The 18,926-nt window shown below is 39.9% G+C and overlaps 1 protein-coding gene across 1 annotated transcript in view; it reads left to right on the top strand.

The window, feature by feature from the left end:
• Positions 1-18,926, top strand: part of LOC120514739 — a 105,620-nt gene that overhangs the window by 22,890 nt on the left and 63,804 nt on the right. The window contains exons 3-4 of the mRNA XM_039735262.1: positions 2,188-2,322; positions 7,603-7,741. Of these exons, the coding sequence (XP_039591196.1) occupies positions 2,188-2,322; positions 7,603-7,741 (274 nt within the window). The remainder of the gene's footprint in view (positions 1-2,187; positions 2,323-7,602; positions 7,742-18,926) is intronic.

The raw sequence follows: 18,926 nt of genomic DNA, 5'->3' as shown, positions 1-18,926 counted from the left end.
TTGTTTTTTTGGATTTCAGATCCGACTTATATGTGAGTATATATGGTAAGCTAAAATAAAAAATAAACATAAAAAAACTAAAATAAAAAAGGTCAAAAGTCCATAAAACTAAACTGAAATTAAACAGAAACTGGAATGACAGCTACAAATGCCACATAAGTTAGTACACATTTTGAAGATTAAAATAACCTTATTCCTTGTTTCCATCTAATAGCATGAGGAACTTCTAAACCACCATTTAATGTCCCCCATTGTCCTTCCATTATCATGTTGTCCCTGAAACAGTTGCTTCTGGAGATACTTTCATTATGCTGGGACCAAATGTGTCCTGATACTGACACCGCTGTCGCACTGTAGACAGGGCTCATTGTTTCCCAAATGGCTTCCTGTGCAAGTCAGTCCTGGACTTGTAACAGTTCTTTACATCAGCCTTTCCTGGAAATAAGGAAGTCATATGAGTCTTATATAAAGAATATTTTGGAATTCTTGTGTTATAATGTCATAAATCTGTAGTCTGTTTTTCCAGAACAAGGTCAGTCAAGGTAGTCAGGGTACCTATGTTATGGCAGATATACTGGGCAGTATAGAGGCAGTCTTCTTAAATTAAATGTCACTGTTTCCTCTTCATTTTGTCACAGAAAACTTTTTGAAAGCTTTTATGCATTCCGTGTCTCTCTAAACAACAACAACATTTATTTGTATAGGACATTTTCATACAAATGATGGAGGTCAAAGTGCTTTACAAGATGAAAAAAGAAAAAAAATATAAAAACTGGGAAAAACCAATTAACAAAGAATACAGTTAGGCCTAATAGCCAGGATGTAGAGAAATAACAAACAAAACTCCAGTGGGCTGGAGAAAAAAACAAAATCTTCTGGGGTTCTGAGGCCACAAGACCACCCAGTCACGACTGGGCATTCTACCTAACATCAATGATCTCAATCAGTCCTCATGGTTTTCTGGCTCCATATGGAAGAATGAGATGATGATGATGATGATGGTCATGTGGACCTCTGGACTTCAATCCATCAATGTAGGGACTGCATTTTGCCCTGATCAGGTGGTGGTGGGGGGTGCAAACCAGAAAGAGAATAGCAGAGGAAGTAGGGGTTAGTATGGATTTTGGAGCCATGAAAAAAATGATAATTAAATGCATATACAGAATATCAAGTGTCACAATAAGACACAGGAAACATGAAAGGTTTGGGGCAGCCACCGGTATAATATCCAAGGCAGCAAAATTGGTAATTTTGATGAGTTGTAAATGGTACAACATCCGAAACAGAACTGATTTGATAGTGAGAACATGGCAGTTGTAAAGGCCAATACAGGTAGTGAAGTCATCGGAACCGGATGTGATGTCATTGGGACCGGAAGTGGCATCGTTAGTGGTGCCGGACCCAGAAGTGACGTCTTTGGGACCGGAATTGATGTTGCCAATGGCACCGTTACTGGAAGTGACGTCATCGATGGTGCTGGAAAACTAGTGGGATTTCCCATGGATGGTCTCCAGAGGATTGAGAGAGAGATTTAGTGCAGTTCGCCACCTCCTGGTCTGGTGTGGTACTACTATTATTCAGGCCCTGTAGCTGCCTTCTAATCACACATGTGTGATACAGGATTACACTAAAATGAAGGTATGAGAAAGCCCTGTTACAATAATGTGTGTTTAGCAGTTCTTTTTAAAGTGCTCTATCGTATTAGCCTGGCGAATTTCTATCGGTAAACGATTCCAGATTTTAGGTGCATAACAGCAGAAGGCTCTGTTACCACTTCTTTTAAGTTTAGCTCTTGGAATTCTGAGCCGACACTCATTTGAAGATCTAAGATGACAATTTGGAGTGTAAGGTGAAAGTCATTTCAAGATATAGGAATATATATAATATAAGTCACCCTTTGTGTCTTGTATCTTGGCATTTTGGTTATTTCTGTTCTGCTGGTGCATCGCCAACCTTATACCCTTAGTCTTGGTTGTGAGACCCCCCTGCTTGAGAGGGTGTGACAAGAATTCATGGGAAGATAGCAAAGGTTAGTCATTCTTTGTCAAAATGCAAAATGTAAAGCCAGTCTAGTAATTCAAGCTGCATTTTTTTTTAGTAATAAAATAAGAAAGTTGTTTGTGAGAAAAGTCAAATGAGTTATATATCGAGAAACAGAAGGATAAGTCTTTTATTCTTTATTTTCAGCTTTACTGGCTGCTGTTTGTTAGACAACGAACCTAATACCAAATTGCAGTTTTTGAATCACGTGGACCTGGGCGTGCGATCTGACACTGGACTTCCCAACAGACCTCCGATTGCAGCATCATTTCTATATATCAGGTTTGGAGCTCTTACACATTTTGTTTAATTTGTTCTGAAAATTGTTCCTGATGTTTTCTACAGTTTTATTCTGTTCAGAATTCACAAAGACTGCACCCTGAGAAAATCTTTTTTAAAAAAGTCTTATTTTTGCTATTTCATGTTTAAAGTTAGTTGTTTTAAATCTAACTTTTGTAAAATACTAGGCATTTAGAGAAAGGCTATAGGCATTTTAACTTTGTTTATTTTTTAATAAAAATATGGCTGTATTATCCACTGCTCTGTAATTTTCTCTTTCATACCCTTTTCCCCTTTACTCTTTCTGTCTGTATTTGTGTGTTTTTCACTTTTCTTCTCTCTGTCTTTGCTGAGAGGATAATAATAATAATAATAATTCATTTTATTTAATAGAGCTTTTCTAGATACTCAAGGAAACATTGCAAGGTAACAGCATAAACAGTACAATTAACTGCTTAATAAATAAATGCATGCATGCATACATACATACATACATACTGTACATACATACATAGATATATAAATAAATAAAAACACACAAGTATTAAAGAACACAACTAAACATGCAATCACAACAATTTAGAAAAATAAAATCTGCAGATTTTCAGATGCTTTTTATACAAAGAGACATGATTTCATGCTGAAGTCAGTTTAAGAGCAGAGGAGCAGCATAACCTAAACCCGAACCTCCGATGGAGGATATGCGTACTGAGGGGACAACAAGAAGGCCACAAATAGAAGAGCACAGTGAGTGGGCCAGTGTTTAATCTGTTTGAAGATCTAATAATTACATAGGAGCAGATCATTCTGTTCCTATGATAATCTAATATCACTCTTCTTATTGGCAATCTAGTAAGTGAAAGATGTTTTGTAAGTGAGGAAAGAATCTTAAAGTTAATACGGTACTTACCCTATATACCCATGTTTAAGTTCTGCAGCGGATAAGTCGGGGCTTGATTTTACAGTATAGGCCTAATTTCTGGTATTTTATAATGTCGGTCATATAAGTTGAATGCGGAAAACTCACACTATTGGTTGAAGAGATTACGATATGCTAACGCCAACCTGAGAGAGTAACCACGGAGCACGCTGCCTTTTTTTCTATGTATTATGCCTACATAACCACACGGTAATACCCAAATTATTCCGAAGCGACGTTTGCACTCTTTTGTGTTTTTTGTATCTCACACCCTCATATATCTTTATCGTAAGCGCATCCCTTATCTACGATGGAACTGTCGATCAGAAGAAAATATGAAGCTGGTTTTAAATTAAAAGTCGTTGGTGTTGTGAAAGAAATTTGTAACTGCGCTGCTGCAACAGAATTTGATGCGTCTGAGAAACTAGTGCAAAATTGGAGGAAGCAAGAAGATGCAAAAAAACAATTATTAAGTGTCGTATTTTTGAACGAGCGTATAAGTCGGGGTCTGATTTTTCAGGTTTCATTACACGAATTATAAGCAAGTATATACGGTAACTAAAAACCAATAAAGTTTTTACAGAATAAGTGTAAGGTAACTGTGAGCCTTAGTTTAACTCAATAAAGCTCAACATCTGCCGTCTATTTATTGACTTTCACTTAAGGATTTGGTTCCAGTTGGTTCTGACTAGTAACTGGCCAACTACTCTTCAGTTGGTTGGTAACGTATGCTTTTATATTTGTTTTAACATTTTATTTCTATATTATTTTGGCACTGTTATTGCATTTCTGTTTTGCACTTGTATTATTATGTGAGGTGCTTCCATTTTGTGGTGTTTTCTCATGGACACAGTCATCTTAATTATTGTAATTACAGGTTGCTCATCTCAGCTTGTTTTGAGCATCAGTTGCTCTCACCTCATTGTCCTTTATTATTTTATTTGCCTATTTTCATCCAAGCAAGAATATAAACCTCAACAGGTATAATAAATTGAGTGCTTTTAGAACTTAATTAATTTCAGAGACACTCTGAAGTTTTTTCCACAAATACAAAAAGTCTCTGCTAAACCTCAAAATGATGGATGTTGTGATGCAGCAACACAAAATGGTAAAAAAGGGTGTATGGGCTCAAAAAGGAGCAAAAGTAGACCAAGACCTCCATCAGTCTATCTGGAGAAAGACCTCACTCCTTGCAGCCTGACCCCAAAATCAACAGGAAGCCAAGAATTTAGAATTTATTTAAAAACAATCAAAATGAAGATAAATAAAAGGTAAAAAAACAAATAAACAGAAAGAGGTGTCTGAAAAGGCAATCCAATGCACAAAAAAAAAAATTAAGGTCTTGATCCAGAAATTGAAAGCCAAAGCCAGAAACAAATATCCAAAAATAGAAAAAAAAATCAACAGTAACACTCACTATTATGAAGCTTTCTTCACCAAGGGCTGTGAACCGCTGAAAGTCTCAGTCTTCTACCTGAAATTCATAGGCCGAACATGGTTACTGGGCTGTAACATAATGGTGGTTCACATCTTAGGGTACCACCTGTAGAAAATAAGGAGTATATCCTTTAAGCTCATATAGACAATGCATAAATCTGAAATCTTTATGTATATATACAGTATATACAATATTCTACCGTGGCTGTTCGTTTGTCTGCCCGGGATTTTAAATCACCTGTCGCTCACAAACCAGTTGACCTATTGACCTGTAAATTTGGTACACATATACTACGTGACATCTACTATCCGCTTTCATGGTGATGATTGACCTCCAAGGTTATTCTTTTTATTTTTATTTTACTTTATTGTGGAATCAACTCTTGGCAGCGTTGTAATAAATGTATATGTTTAATATGTGCTCTGTGAAAATATATTTTATAAATTTACTTTTCTTTCTACTCACATGCACAGTTAACACATTTAGCACAGGGGCTTATCATTTAGAACTGCTAGACAAGCATTATAAGACAAGACAGATAGACACAACTGTGAAATGGGCAGTCAGAATGAGGACCATTGTATACTATTTTTATGTGTAAATGTCAGCATGAAACTGTATTGCCTTGTTTGGAATGGCATGATTCACTGAAATGGGGGCCTGCACATGGAGAAAGAGTATAAAACCTTGGAACATTGCCCGGCACACCTTTGAAGCCGATGGACGGATGGACGATAACTTTATCCGATCCTGAAAATGTTTCCACTGCATGGCGAAAATGGCAGACTCTACACATCAGGCCCCCACTCCCGAATTGGGTTCTTGCCATTGGCTTCCTTCATATGTTATGCAGCATAAGCCGTCATTAAAGAAAGCTAAGTTATTTCTCCTGTGTGATTTCTTACTGACGTATCACTAATGGAAGGGTATCGTCTTTTAATATCATATCTATATAGATTCAGGTTATGTAACACACCACAATTACAAAAGAACTCATTCCAACAAGGGAGCTAATGCCCCCTGCTGAATACAAGCGGCCAGCAGGGCAGCCGTGTGGTGCATGAGTATGGGCGCCATTCTCATCCCTACCACCTTCGCCGTCACTTCACCTACCTCTTCATATCTTAAATCATTCTTGAGGCAGATTGCAGACTTAAGTGCCAGCTTAAGTGAAAAATTAAGGAAAACGTAATTGCAACACAATCACTGACTTAATTAGTTTTAACGCAAAAAGATGCCGACAAAAGAAGAGAAGAAGGTGGGCCGCTAGGGTGGAGAAAAGAAGAGCTGCTCAGGAAACAGCAAGCGCATCAACCTCTGAGCAAACAAATGATAAACGTACAGAGAAAGAGGATGAAAACTAGGAATACTCAAGTCAAGTGTATTCCCTGCACATTATCATTACTGGTAAATCAATACAGGCAGTCCCCGGGTTACGTACGAGATAGGGACTGTAGGTTTGTACTTAAGTTGAATTTGTATGCAAGTCAGAACAGGTACATTATTTTAATAAATGCTATTGTTGACTGTAACCAAGTGCTCTGCCAAGGAATGATGGAGTTTCACCTCTTTCTGACCTTTTTATTATTTCTATTTTATTTTCAATGGTGACGGTTTTTCTCTTCTTTACTGTATCACTAGCACTTGCATCAGATTTGTGTTTCAAAGACATTATTGAAGGGTGAAGACAAAAGGATAACATGAGCTCATCTGCACAGCACTGTACAGCTATCACAGCAGGAAGGCAACTGTCATCAGCATGTCTGATGTATAGGGTGGGCCAGATATAATTATGCAATTTTAATTACGCTATAACTTATTCAGTTTATTACATAGAAAATCACCAGAAAAATCCCAGACTATCAAGAAGTGTACGAACTGAAGAAACGAAGAATCGTCTTTGCGCCAAACTGGAATTGTCCCTTCATAAATCAAAGTCATCCAGGCAATCTGGATCTGCATAATTAGATCTGGGCCACCCTGTAATGACAAGAGACAACTTCCTGCTATGTGCGTAACAGAATGCTATTCAGAATGAATGGGGGCAGCGACAGGCGGCTCATCATCGGCCCACCTCACAGTCATCTCCACTACAGCATGCTGCCTGCGTCTGCAACACCACCGCCCCCATTCAACACGCAGGCACACTACAATGCTACCCCCCACCGCCCCGTTCACCCTCAATGGCCTCCGTTCAGCCACAACCGGGTCACCGCTTGCAGCATTACCAGCCGCCCACCTAGAATGAATGGAGCAGCCATGTGTGGTGGGCAGGCAGTGAAACCGCTTGCCGGCGGGATCCGGCCGAGGGACACTACACTGTGCGAGCAGCGGAATTGCCCCCCTCTCAGCCTCCGTCCAGCGTCCCCAGACTGAACATGACGGAGCGGCAGTTACTGAGGCGCATGCGCCGCTGTTCGTATGTCGTAGGTTGGATGTACTTAACCTGGGGACTACCTGTATAATATTATTAACAAAATTACAAAACAAAAAAACATGAAAAGTAATCATTCAAAAATGACAATAAAATGGAAAATAAACCCTTGCTGTAATGTAACCATGAAAAAAGACTGTAAAGGGACACATTTAAGTGAAAAATAAAAATACCAGACATTCACAAAAATTAATTGCACACATTTCAAAACCCTCACCTCACATCTCCAGCCTGGTCCCCGTCTCTGTGGAGTCGTGTCTCTGTTATTTTTTTTTTTGGGTAGTTCAGATTTCCTCCTACATCCCAAGTTAAATTTGACCTACAGTCGTAGTGTCAGCATTTGTAAGTGTGCAATGGACAGGCACCCTATTCAGAGGTTTAGCTTGTCTTGAGCCTGACTATCCCACACTCCATTACACTGTTTTGGAATATAAATAAATTAAAATATATTTGGTACATGTATTCATTTAATTTTTCTCCTGATTATTTTAGTATCCCAGATAGCTGTCCCTCAACTTTCAAGCTGGTGGCAATTGACCCCGATGGAGATCGTTTAAAATGTCAGTATGGACAGCCCATCAATAAAGAGAGCAATGGCTACAATCACATTTCTGGCATCACTGTAAATGAGGTAAGAACTTGATGAAAATGATGTGTCTGTTAAAATGATGAGGCACAAGTAGAATTCTAAGATTTGTATACACTGCAGAAACCAAATATACTGTACTAAAAAACTGATTGACCTATTATTTTTTGGCTGACACATTTGAGAACTTATCAAATAAACACACAAGCACCATTGAACCCATGGACATACACTCCTTGCCTTACCAAAATGCCATAGCAGCAGGCCCTCAAATAAGAACACTCTCCTTTACCTTCACCTGTACAGTATAGTATATAGAATATATACTCTGTGTGTGCATGTATTTAGCATTCTCAAACCTTTGTGTGTCCTTATAATTTATATACATATAGTACATGAATATAAATAGATACTGTAGATATGTAAATGTAAATACAATGCAGCCAGTCATTCTATGATCTGAACTTCAATAATTACCTCAGTATTTATAACACACAATTACAGTCCTGGGTTCAAATAAAGGTTGGTTTATTCACCAAAATTTTTCCATAGTTACAAAAGCACAGGTTTTCTCTCTTCATGGTTCAATTCACCACTACACCACTGCCCTCCTCCAGTTGAGTGTTGCCTCTCTTCCTCCCAGCTCCAACTCACCTGGCCAAGGGATTGTGGTCCCTTTTATTAAGGACCCAGGAGTACTGCCCAAAGGAAGCAATTCTAGGTCATACGGAAGTCCATCACAGCAGGGAGCGTGTTTCCCTGTAGTGCCCTCTTGTGGCACCCAGTGACCCCAGCAGTGCTGCTCTGCCGGACTACACCCCCCTGCATGCCCTGCTGGATTTCCAATGGGCACCGATATCCAGAGCTGCTGCCATCTAGCATGCTGGGGGAGTAAAAAGTGATATTTTTTCCTTTCAATGGGCTCTCCGTCCATCCCTTCCGGTCCTTCCTTCCGGGCATGCTCTCTTTCTTTTCCCTAGCTGGGATGCTTATCCGTCTGTTGGGGGTCTCTCACCCGAGCAAGGAACCATCCCCTCTTCTGGCTGGGACGCCCGTCCAGCCCATGTGGCATCTACACCTTACAACTGCAAGGACCAGCTTTGAATTCTCATTTGTCAGCCTGTTCACTGTGTGGAATTCATATACTCTTCGGGTATCCATGAATGCTGCCTCCTGTGCCCCTATGACAGTTAGGCTGACTGATGACTCTGTTATCGGTGGTGGTAGACTGTTGTCTCATCCTGCGTTAGTTGCTGCCTTGCACCTTGTAAAAGACAGCACCTTAGATAAAAGGAGTCTCTGCTACCATACAGCTTTCCTGAGCTTTTATTGTATTGAAACTGTAAGAAAAGTTTGGTTCTAATACTTATATTCAAGCCCAAGATGTCAATTCCAATCCGATTTTAGTGGTATATTAAATACAGCAAATACAACGTACATATACTACATTGTAATAGACGGCCCACAGCTCAACCAAGCCGTGACGCACACAGAGAGGAAGGATGGGGGAAGGCAACCTCTTTGGGATAATACTCCCCCCAAGACGTTAGATGGCAGCTTCTCTGCAGTGTAGTGGTGCCCCAGATTCCCACAGAACACCACGGGGCATGTAGTGTTATACAACCACCCTTCTGGGTACCGTGGATGCCGCCAGGGGACACTACAAGAGAACCAGGGTAGTCTCGTCTTCAACATAGCCAGGAAGTACGAAGTCATGAGGATGGAAGCCTCAAAGTACTTCTGGGCTGATCAAAGAAATTGAGGTCTCCTTCTCACCCAGAAATGCTGGCAAATCACATGAAGGAAGAACAGAAGCACTTCAGGGTTGAGGACTATTTAATGGACTGCTGAAGACCGAGCAGGCGATTCAGAGTTGGGTGGAGGTGAATAAAGCTTACTGGGAGATGTGGAGGAGATAGAGAAGAGAGAGAACTGTGTTTAGTATTATTGTGCTACTTGATTGTTTATTGGGGGCGGCACGGTGGCGCAGTGGTAGCGCTGCTGCCTCGCAGTTGGGAGACCCGGGTTCGCTTCCCGGGTCCTCCCTGCCTGGAATTTGCATGTTCTCCCCGTGTCTGCGTGGGTTTCCTCCGGGCGCTCCAGTTTCCTCCCACAATCCAAAGACATGCAAGTTAGGTGGATTGGCGATTCTAAATTGGCCCTAGTGTGTGCTTGGTGTGTGGGTGTGTTTGTGTGTATCCTGCGGTGGGTTGGCACCCTGCCCAGGATTGGTTCCTGCCTTGTGTTGGCTGGGATTGGCTCCAGCAGACCCCCGTGACCCTGTATTCGGATTCAGCGGGTTAGACAATGGATGGATGGATGGATTGTTTATTGGTGGCTGTGGTGCTTAGGGGCACTATATAAGAAGAAAAAGAATTAAAATACTTCTTGGTGCTTTTACCAGGTGTCCTGCGTGTCTGTCTGTTGGGTTTAAAGGGGCAACAGTGCCACCTAGCGTTCATAACATATACATATAAAATATTGAATACACACCCTTTTCCTTTCAAATTAACAATACAATTCTGTTCTCACTTCTTACAACTATTTCCATTAACAGGCTACTGTGCCGGTATGAGATCTTCTTAAACAGTCCACATGGTATCCAAGACAGGAAGCTTTTATGGCTTACCAGTTCTCTCTCTCTCATGTGAACAAATCGTCTTCCCAACAATCTCCACGACATCTCCAACATAGTAATCCTGAACTGTCTGATGTTGATAAATCAAGTCGGTTTATTTGTGTCCAACGTGTTTTCCTTCTCTTGCTTTTTATATCCACAATAATCTCATGGTTTTTTTTTTTGTATCTCTTTCCTCTATGTCATCAACATTTTTTGCTTTTTAAAGCTGGCATGAAGCCCCCTCATTTCTTGCAATAATATAGTGCCCTCAAAAAGACAAATTCTCTAAAATCCTGTTTTCCCAAGAAAAAAAAAATGGCCTGAACACCTTGAATCATAGGCTTACGTTTTTATCAAGAACCAGTGAAGAACTCAGACAAATTACAACATGTAGTTTGTTACAACCTCATGCAGCTAACATGTGCTTGACCTAGTGATGGAAAAATTAGATGTAGAAAATGATTGGATGATATATGTTTAGATAGAAGATCCTTTTGGCCAGCAGTTGGAGGAATACAATACATTAAGAATTTGGATCATAAGATGCAGTGATAGAGAATGCACTGGTAATGGCAACTCTTGACCTTTTGTTAAATAAAAGACAATTACTAGTTTCAGGCATTATACCCCTCATTTGCACAAGATGCTTCCAATGTGGTAACAGCTGTGTATGGATAAGGTCAGGCAGGCTAGTGTCTGTACTCCCCCAGTTGAGCAGATGGCAGCAGGTATCTTATGTATCTAATACATGTCTCCAGCTCCCTATAATGATGTTCAGATGACCTTTAATTAGGGGCAGCAGGAACACCTAGGGCAGGGATGTTGAACTCTGGGCCTGGAGGGCTGCAGTGGCTGCAGGTTTTCATTCTAAGCCTTTACCTAATCAGTGACCAGTTTTCACTGCTAATTAACTTCGTTTCCCTTCATTTTAATAGCCCTGTTTTTAAGGATTCCAGTCTTCATTAAATGACAGTTAATTAAATTCGTTGTTTAATTCCATGGCCTGATGAATGAAGAGAATGAGAGAGAGAAGGTTGGATAATGTGGAGATACTGAATCAGGAAGTGCAACGAATTAGCAAGGAGGAAGTAAGGACAACTATGAAGAGGATGAAGAATGGTCCAGATTACATATCTGTGGAAGCATGGAGATGTTTAGGAGATATGGCAGTGGAGTTTTTACCCAGATTGTTTAATGGAATCTTGGAAAGTGAGAGGATGCCTGAGGAGAAGAAGTGTATTGGTGCCGATTTTTAAGAATAAGTGGGATGCGCAGAGCTGTAGTAGCTACAGGGTGATAAAATTGATGACCCACAGCATGAAGTTATGGGAAATAGTAGTGGAAGCTCAATTAAGAAGGGAAGTGATGATTAGTGAGAAGCAGTATAGTTTCATGCCAAGAAAGAGCACTACAGATGTGATGTTTGCTCTGAGGGTGTTGAATGGAGTATAGAGAAGGCCAGAAGGAGCTACACTGTGTAGCATATGACAGGGTGCCTTAAGAGGAGCTGTGGTATTGTATGAGGAAGTCGTGAGTGGCAGAGAAGTATGTAAGAGTTATACAGGATATGTACGAGGGAAGTGTGACAGTGGTGAGGTCTGCATTCAACATGGAGGTGAGATTACATCAGGGATCGGCTCTGAGCCCTTTCTTATTTACAATGGTGATGGACAGGTTGACAGACGAGATTAGACAGGAGTCCCCTTGGACTACAATGCTTGCTTCTGACATTGTGATCTTTAGCGAGCTTAGGGAGCAGGTTGAGGAGACCCTGGAGAAGTGGAGATATGCTCTAGAGAGGAGAGGAATAAATGAGATGTGTATAAATGAGAGGGAGGTCAGAGGAATTGTGAGGATGCAGGGAGTAGAGTTGGCAAAGGTGGATAAGTTTAAATACTTGGAATCAACAGTACAGAGTAATGGGGAGTGTGGAAGAGAAGTGAAGAAGAGAGTGCAGGCAGAAGAAAAAGATTTAATTCCATGGCTTGTTGCTGCTTTCATTTTGCCACGGCAGACCTTTCAAAAACTGTTGATTTTTCTGTCTTTTCTAAGAACACCGTCAAAATGTTTTGGTGACCTGAGAGATCAACCTTACGAGACCTTCACCTTTCTTTAGTTTCAGATATTGTGCGATGGGCACAGGTAAGCTGGTCATGTGGCGGCTCATTTTGTGTCTCATTATTGTTTGGCTGCTAATTAAGGAAAAAGAAACAACTAAGGGGCCTGAGTCAAGTTAATTAAAACTAAGGCGAAAGAAGTTAATTAGCAGCCAAAACTGGTCAGTAATGAGGAAGATAGTTAGAATGAAAACCTGCAGCCACTGCAGCCCTCCAGGACCGGAGTTTGACACCCGTGACCTGGGGTCACTAGGCAGGAGTTTGAGAAGCTAGGGGGCTGTGACAAGAACTTAGAAGTGTCTTTTAGACAAACATGCAGTGTGTGTTGAGTCTGGAGATGGCAAATGCTCAACTGGAGATAAAATGAAAGGCCAGAGTAAGGAGTGGAAAAAAGGATTTAAGACAGAAGGTGCTGTGAGGTAGACCATCAGTAGCCACCCAACCCAGAAAAATTTGTGCAATTCGGCCCAGAAAAATCATGGGACTTTTGTAACTCTTTGTAATGTTGTTTTATTTTGCACGTTTCCATTCTCTTTGTACTCTATTATTATTTTTTTTATTATATTAACTTTTTTTTAATCTCGCTATATATGAGTTAAGAAAGGGCTAATCATATTGTCCACAATATAAAATAATGATAATAAGAGCAAAAAAATGATTATTTTATCCATGCAAAATATGTTGAACATGCTGAGTAAAAACCAGTGGACTCTGAGGATGCCATGATGTCCTGTTAGCAGTCAACATTTGCACATTCCTCAAATTGCAGCAGGCATTTAAGACTCTCTGTGTGCTATCTGGAAGAGAACAACTGTTACAAAATAACTCAATTACTGAATCACACTTTAAAAAAATGTCTCTCTATTATAAAAGGAAATCCTGGGACGAGACTTTCTCGGAGATAATTTCAAGCGCTGTGAGAGATAATTTCAGGTCCCGCAAGACAAGACTTTTTGCCAAGAGATTTTGACCCGCCCTCCTCTTAAACATTTACAACCATGCCCATGGTCCAATCACTTCTCATTCTTGTGAATGCTATTGTCAGACACAGTTCCTGCGCTCTCAGCTCCAAGTGGGGTTGGAAATTAAAGACAAAGTAGAAATAAACGTTGGCGCGATACACATGCAGAACAGGTTAGAGATTATGAAAGTACTTAAATTTGAAAGTCTCAAAAAACTGATAGTAAAGATCACATTAGTGCTAACAAACGGAAATTATTACTCAGTAAAATAATGGAACAGCGAGAAGAGATCGAATATATGGACACAGGTTATATGACAGAAGTACTGTATGTAGATATTGTGCGGCTTTAAACTTTAAGTCAGAGACTTGTAGATCGTCTAATTTGTGTTGCCTTCAGGGAAAAGTAGGGTTTCTTCCCAATGAAGAGGCCTATCCACGGGAATTAAAAGATTTGTTGTCTGGTGAAAGTGAAATCCACATATGTGAGCAGCAGAGATGCACAGTGGCTGACACATAGCGCCTGCCCAGGGCTTGGTGAGCTAAGCGAGCAGGGGACAGAGCCCCATAATATTTAAAAAATATTTTAAATAAATTTTGTAGACTATAGAAGGTGCTCTTGATCTGTTCCTAAATCTAGATAATGTCAAATTATACCAAAATGAAAAGACCCGTTTAACAAAAACAGGAATAACAAAAAGCGTACAGGTAAATTGGAGACATGAGGGGCTAAAACAGAGATGGGCAAACTTTTCTTTCTGAGGGCCACATAGACATCTGTAAGGTTTCTAGCGGGCCACATGTGAGAAAAATCTAAATTTGCTCAATAATTAATGTTATTTTTACACAAAAATACATTTATTAGTCATATAACTTTGGTACATAAAGTATTCAGCAAATAAAATTAGCTTTATGCTGTGGGTCCTTGAGCAGGGGCCTTAACCTGCAATTGCTCCGTCCAGGGTATGACGTTAATCTGCAAACTTTGGGGTTGGTAGCAGGATTGGCACACCAGCTGCTCTAAAAAAACCTCACAGTGTTCCAGTGTGGTGCTGAGGTAGGGCTGCAACTAATGATTATTTTGGTAGCCAACTAATCGTTCAATGTATTTTTCGAATACTCAATTAGTCACGATTATTTCATGCCTGACTATTTTGATGCCTGCGACCTGTGGTTGCACATCCTGTTCTGGACTCCAGTGCATGTCTTACTTCATCTGCTCACATCTGTCAACCTGTGAATGTCACCCTGATGTCTCTGCATTACTATGATTAAAATTAATAATAATCAAATTAAAATAACAACCAGTGAAACATATGAATTTGAAAATAATCAGATGTTTTTATATTAGTGTGACCATCACAATAAAAAAGAAATGCATTAAACAATAGAAACTAAAGTGCACGTAATCTTAACCAAAAAATACATTGTTAAAACTGAAACGTTTTTCATATTTTAGTAATAAATGAGAAAATGTAGACATAAACAATATAATGTGTGAAGCCTATAATACAATACACATTACAATATAATGTGTAAAGTGCAAAGATAAAATAAACGTTTCAAGGATGATATAACAACTACCATGGCACAGCGGTAGGAATTGCTGACAGTTCGATCCTGACTGCCTCGTGTATTTACCATTTTGAGTAGTGAGTTACTCTAATTATTAATATTATACAATAAACTCATACATTTGATTTGTGTCTGTAACCGCCACTCTAAATGTATAGCACTTGTAAAAGTTAACTTTTTTTTTCACTTTTATTCTCTCAGTCACGATCACGATACATACTTCCGCCACCCCAGGGATCTGATGCTGTTACTTTTTATCTGAAACTGGGAATAACTGTAGATGTGAGTGGTGTTTTGTGACAATCGAACTGGAAATTCTCTGATCTCAATGGATAAAAGCTGATGTACAAACGCTGGCAAAACTGCCTTCTTTGTATCTCATTGTCACTTGATTTTTTTTATTCCATTTTATTGAGTGTTCCTGCTTACGCTGAATTAGTATGCGCCTTATAGCCCGTGATGTCAAAGCCGCACTGACAAAAAACAGAGACATAGGTATATATAATATTTGGAATTATTCATTTTATGACCTTATAGTACATTTCAGAAAACATTGTGGCATGGATGCAACATTATTCATATTCATTCGCGTACCTTCTTGCGCTTGTAATCAGTGACCGCATTTCACCCCCTTAGAAAGGAAAGAATGTTCCTCTGCAAGGTGAGCCATGAATGCTGTTTTTTTCTCAGTGGACCCCATCCATGCCTTGCACAGTACTTGTGCTTTGATCGCCGGCAGGTTAAGCTTGTTATAGCACAAGCAACCGGCCACCTGTGTGCTGCTGCTCGCACTGAATAAGCTCGCGCCTTGTGGTGTCAGCGCGCAGCACTGGGGGAAAAAAAAGAAAGAGACAAATATATGTGACATTTTGAAGAAATCATTGTATCACGTGAATAGTACCAATCAGAAAACATCATCGCACTAATACAATATTATTACTGCTCTATCCTACTCGCCACTGCAACCATGTTTATTTTCCTCTACGTTCTTCTTATCCTTAGACGTTCTTCTTCGTTATTAGGACTGTGTGCAGTCTTGACAAACAATAACAAACGATACTGCCCCCAGACGTTCATGTAGTGCACTACAGTTACAAAACCAATGTGGTTCTTTGTGACTGGAGCCTCTATTGAAGGTTCTGTTTATGACATGTCGACAATAAAAAATCCGCGTCAACGATTTTTTGTAGTCGACGTTGCGGTATATTGTGAATTAAGGTTTTAAATAAAGTTTTTATAAACCAGATAACCAAGGTAAATATATGAATAAATAAGTGGAGTGATTAGTAACAGAGAGTATTGGAGATGGATGTCTTTTGTAAAGTTTTGTTTCGTGTGCTCTAATAAATGAACCACCTTTCTGAGTTAACCATCTGCCTTGCAGTGAATAATTTATGGAAGCTTCCAGAGTGAATAAAGAATACTACAGACGTTGTCGATTATGTCGACTTATCGTTGCAGCCCTATTCTGAGGTCTCACCCGCTGCACTTGGCTCCCAATCCCGGTGGTTCGTCATATGGCGGGTGCGACAACGCGCCATCAACGCCGGCTCCTAACCGCTCTCTTTGCTGTAATTTACTTTCTGATAAAAACTTACTGTGCTTAGTTTGAAAATGTCTCTACAAATTGAATTCCTTAAAAACTGCAAGACAGTCATGTCATATTAGGCACATTCTTTTACTTTCAACATTTGTAAAAAAAAATCCTTGTGTGTCCATTCCTTGTTAAAAACACAGCATTCATCTTCAATTTTATATTTTTTCACAGTATAACTCATCGTTAGGGTAACAAAATATGAAATATAATACAGCACTTGCACAATGACGGGCGAACAAATCTGAGCGATCCAAACACACGTGCAAGAATGCCTGTGCTTACATAGCTAACGGTCCATATTTACTTTGTCATTTTTGTTAACAAAATCACAAAAGTTTTAAATTTGCATGTGGGCCGCACAAATTGACATCTCTTGTGCTTATTAAACCAAACCTTATAGTTACCCTGAGCCTGCCTACACTAAAAGTCCACATGTCGTCTATGCGGTTGTGGTCAGCTTGCCTACCATAACAACAACATTTATTTATATAACACAACTGCACAGTACCTCAGATACAGTGGTGTGAAAAACTATTTGCCCCCTTCCTGATTTCTTATTCTTTTGCATGTTTGTCACACAAAATGTTTCTGATCATCAAACACATTTAACCATTAGTCAAATATAACACAAGTAAACACAAAATGCAGTTTTTAAATGAGGGTTTTTATTATTTAAGGAGAAAAAAAATCCAAACCTACATGGCCCTGTGTGAAAAAGTAATTGCCCCCTGAACCTAATAACTGGTTGGGCCACCCTTAGCAGCAATAACTGCAATCAAGCGTTTGCGATAACTTGCAATGAGTCTTTTACAGCACTCTGGAGGAATTTTGGCCCACTCATCTTTGCAGAATTGTTGTAATTCAGCTTTATTGGAGGGTTTTCTAGCATGAACCGCCTTTTTAAGGTCATACCATAGCATCTCAATTGGATTCAGGTCAGGACTTTGACTAGGCCACTCCAAAGTCTTCATTTTGTTTTTCTTCAGCCATTTAGAGGTGGATTTGCTGGTGTGTTTTGGGTCATTGTCCTGTTGCAGCACCCAAGATCGCTTCAGCTTGAGTTGACGAACAGATGGCGGACATTCTCCTTCAGGATTTTTGGTAGACAGTAGAATTCATGGTTCCATCTATCACAGCAAGCCTTCCAGGTCCTGAAGCAGCAAAACAACTCCAGATCATCACACTACCACCACCATATTTTACTGTTGGTATGATGTTTTTTTTTTCTGAAATGATGTGTTCCTTTTACGCCAGATGTAACAGGACATTTGGCTTCCAAAAAAATCTACTTTTGTCTCATCAGTCCACAAGGTATTTTCCCAAAAGTCTTGGCAATCATTGAGATGTTTCTTAGCAAAATTGAGACGAGCCCTAATGTTCTTTTTGCTTAACAGTGGTTTGCGTCTTGGAAATCTGCCATGCAGGCCGTTTTTGCCCGGTCTCTTTCTTATGGTGGAGTCGTGAACACTGACCTTAATTGAGGCAAGTGAGGCCTGCAATTCTTTAGACGTTGTCCTGGGTCTTTTGTGACCTCTCGGATGAGTCGTCTCTGCGCTCTTGGGGTAATTTTGGGCGGCCGGCCACTCCTGGGAAGGTTCACCACTGTTCCATGTTTTGCCATTTGTGGATAATGGCTCTCACTGTGGTTCGCTGGAGTCCCAAAGCCTTAGAAATGGCTTTATAACCTTTACCAGACTGATAGATCTCAATTACTTCTGTTCTCATTTGTTCCTGAATTTCTTTGGATCTTGGCATGATGTCTAGCTTTTGAGGTGCTTTTGATCTACTTCTCTGTGTCAGGCAGCTCCTATTGAAGTGATTTCTTGATTGAAACAGGTGTGGCAGTAATCAGGCCTGGGGGTGGCTACGGAAATTGAACTCAGGTGTGATACACCACAGTTAGGTGATTTTTTAACAAGGGGGCAATTACTTTTTCACACAGGGCCATGTAGGTTTGGATTTTTTTTTCTCCCTAAATAATAAAAGCCATCAATTAAAAACTGCATTTTTGTTTACTTGTGTTATATTTGACTAATGGTTAAATGTGTTTGATGATCAGAAACATTTTGTGTGACAAACATGCAAAAGAATAAGAAATCAGGAAGGGGGCAAATGTAGGCCTTTTGCTCTTCCTTACTTTTCCCTCTCTGAATCCTGTCCATCAAAAGATTGTAGATTTCTACACTGAATTTGGGACTGTCTGAAAGAGATTTTCAAGCTCTGGCCAAAAAACAGTTGTGGGAACATGCTGGTGATGACTTCTCATAGAAGAAAAGGTTCTTTGGATCACTTGGGGCCTCACATATAAAACAAGTGTACACTCAGAAACGTTCATAAGTCATTTCCTATGCCAAAATTGA

Source organism: Polypterus senegalus, chromosome 1 (genome assembly GCF_016835505.1).
Source record: "Polypterus senegalus isolate Bchr_013 chromosome 1, ASM1683550v1, whole genome shotgun sequence".
NCBI classification, from domain to species: Eukaryota; Metazoa; Chordata; class Cladistia; order Polypteriformes; family Polypteridae; genus Polypterus; species Polypterus senegalus.
This window is presented reverse-complemented; position numbering and strand designations above follow the sequence as displayed.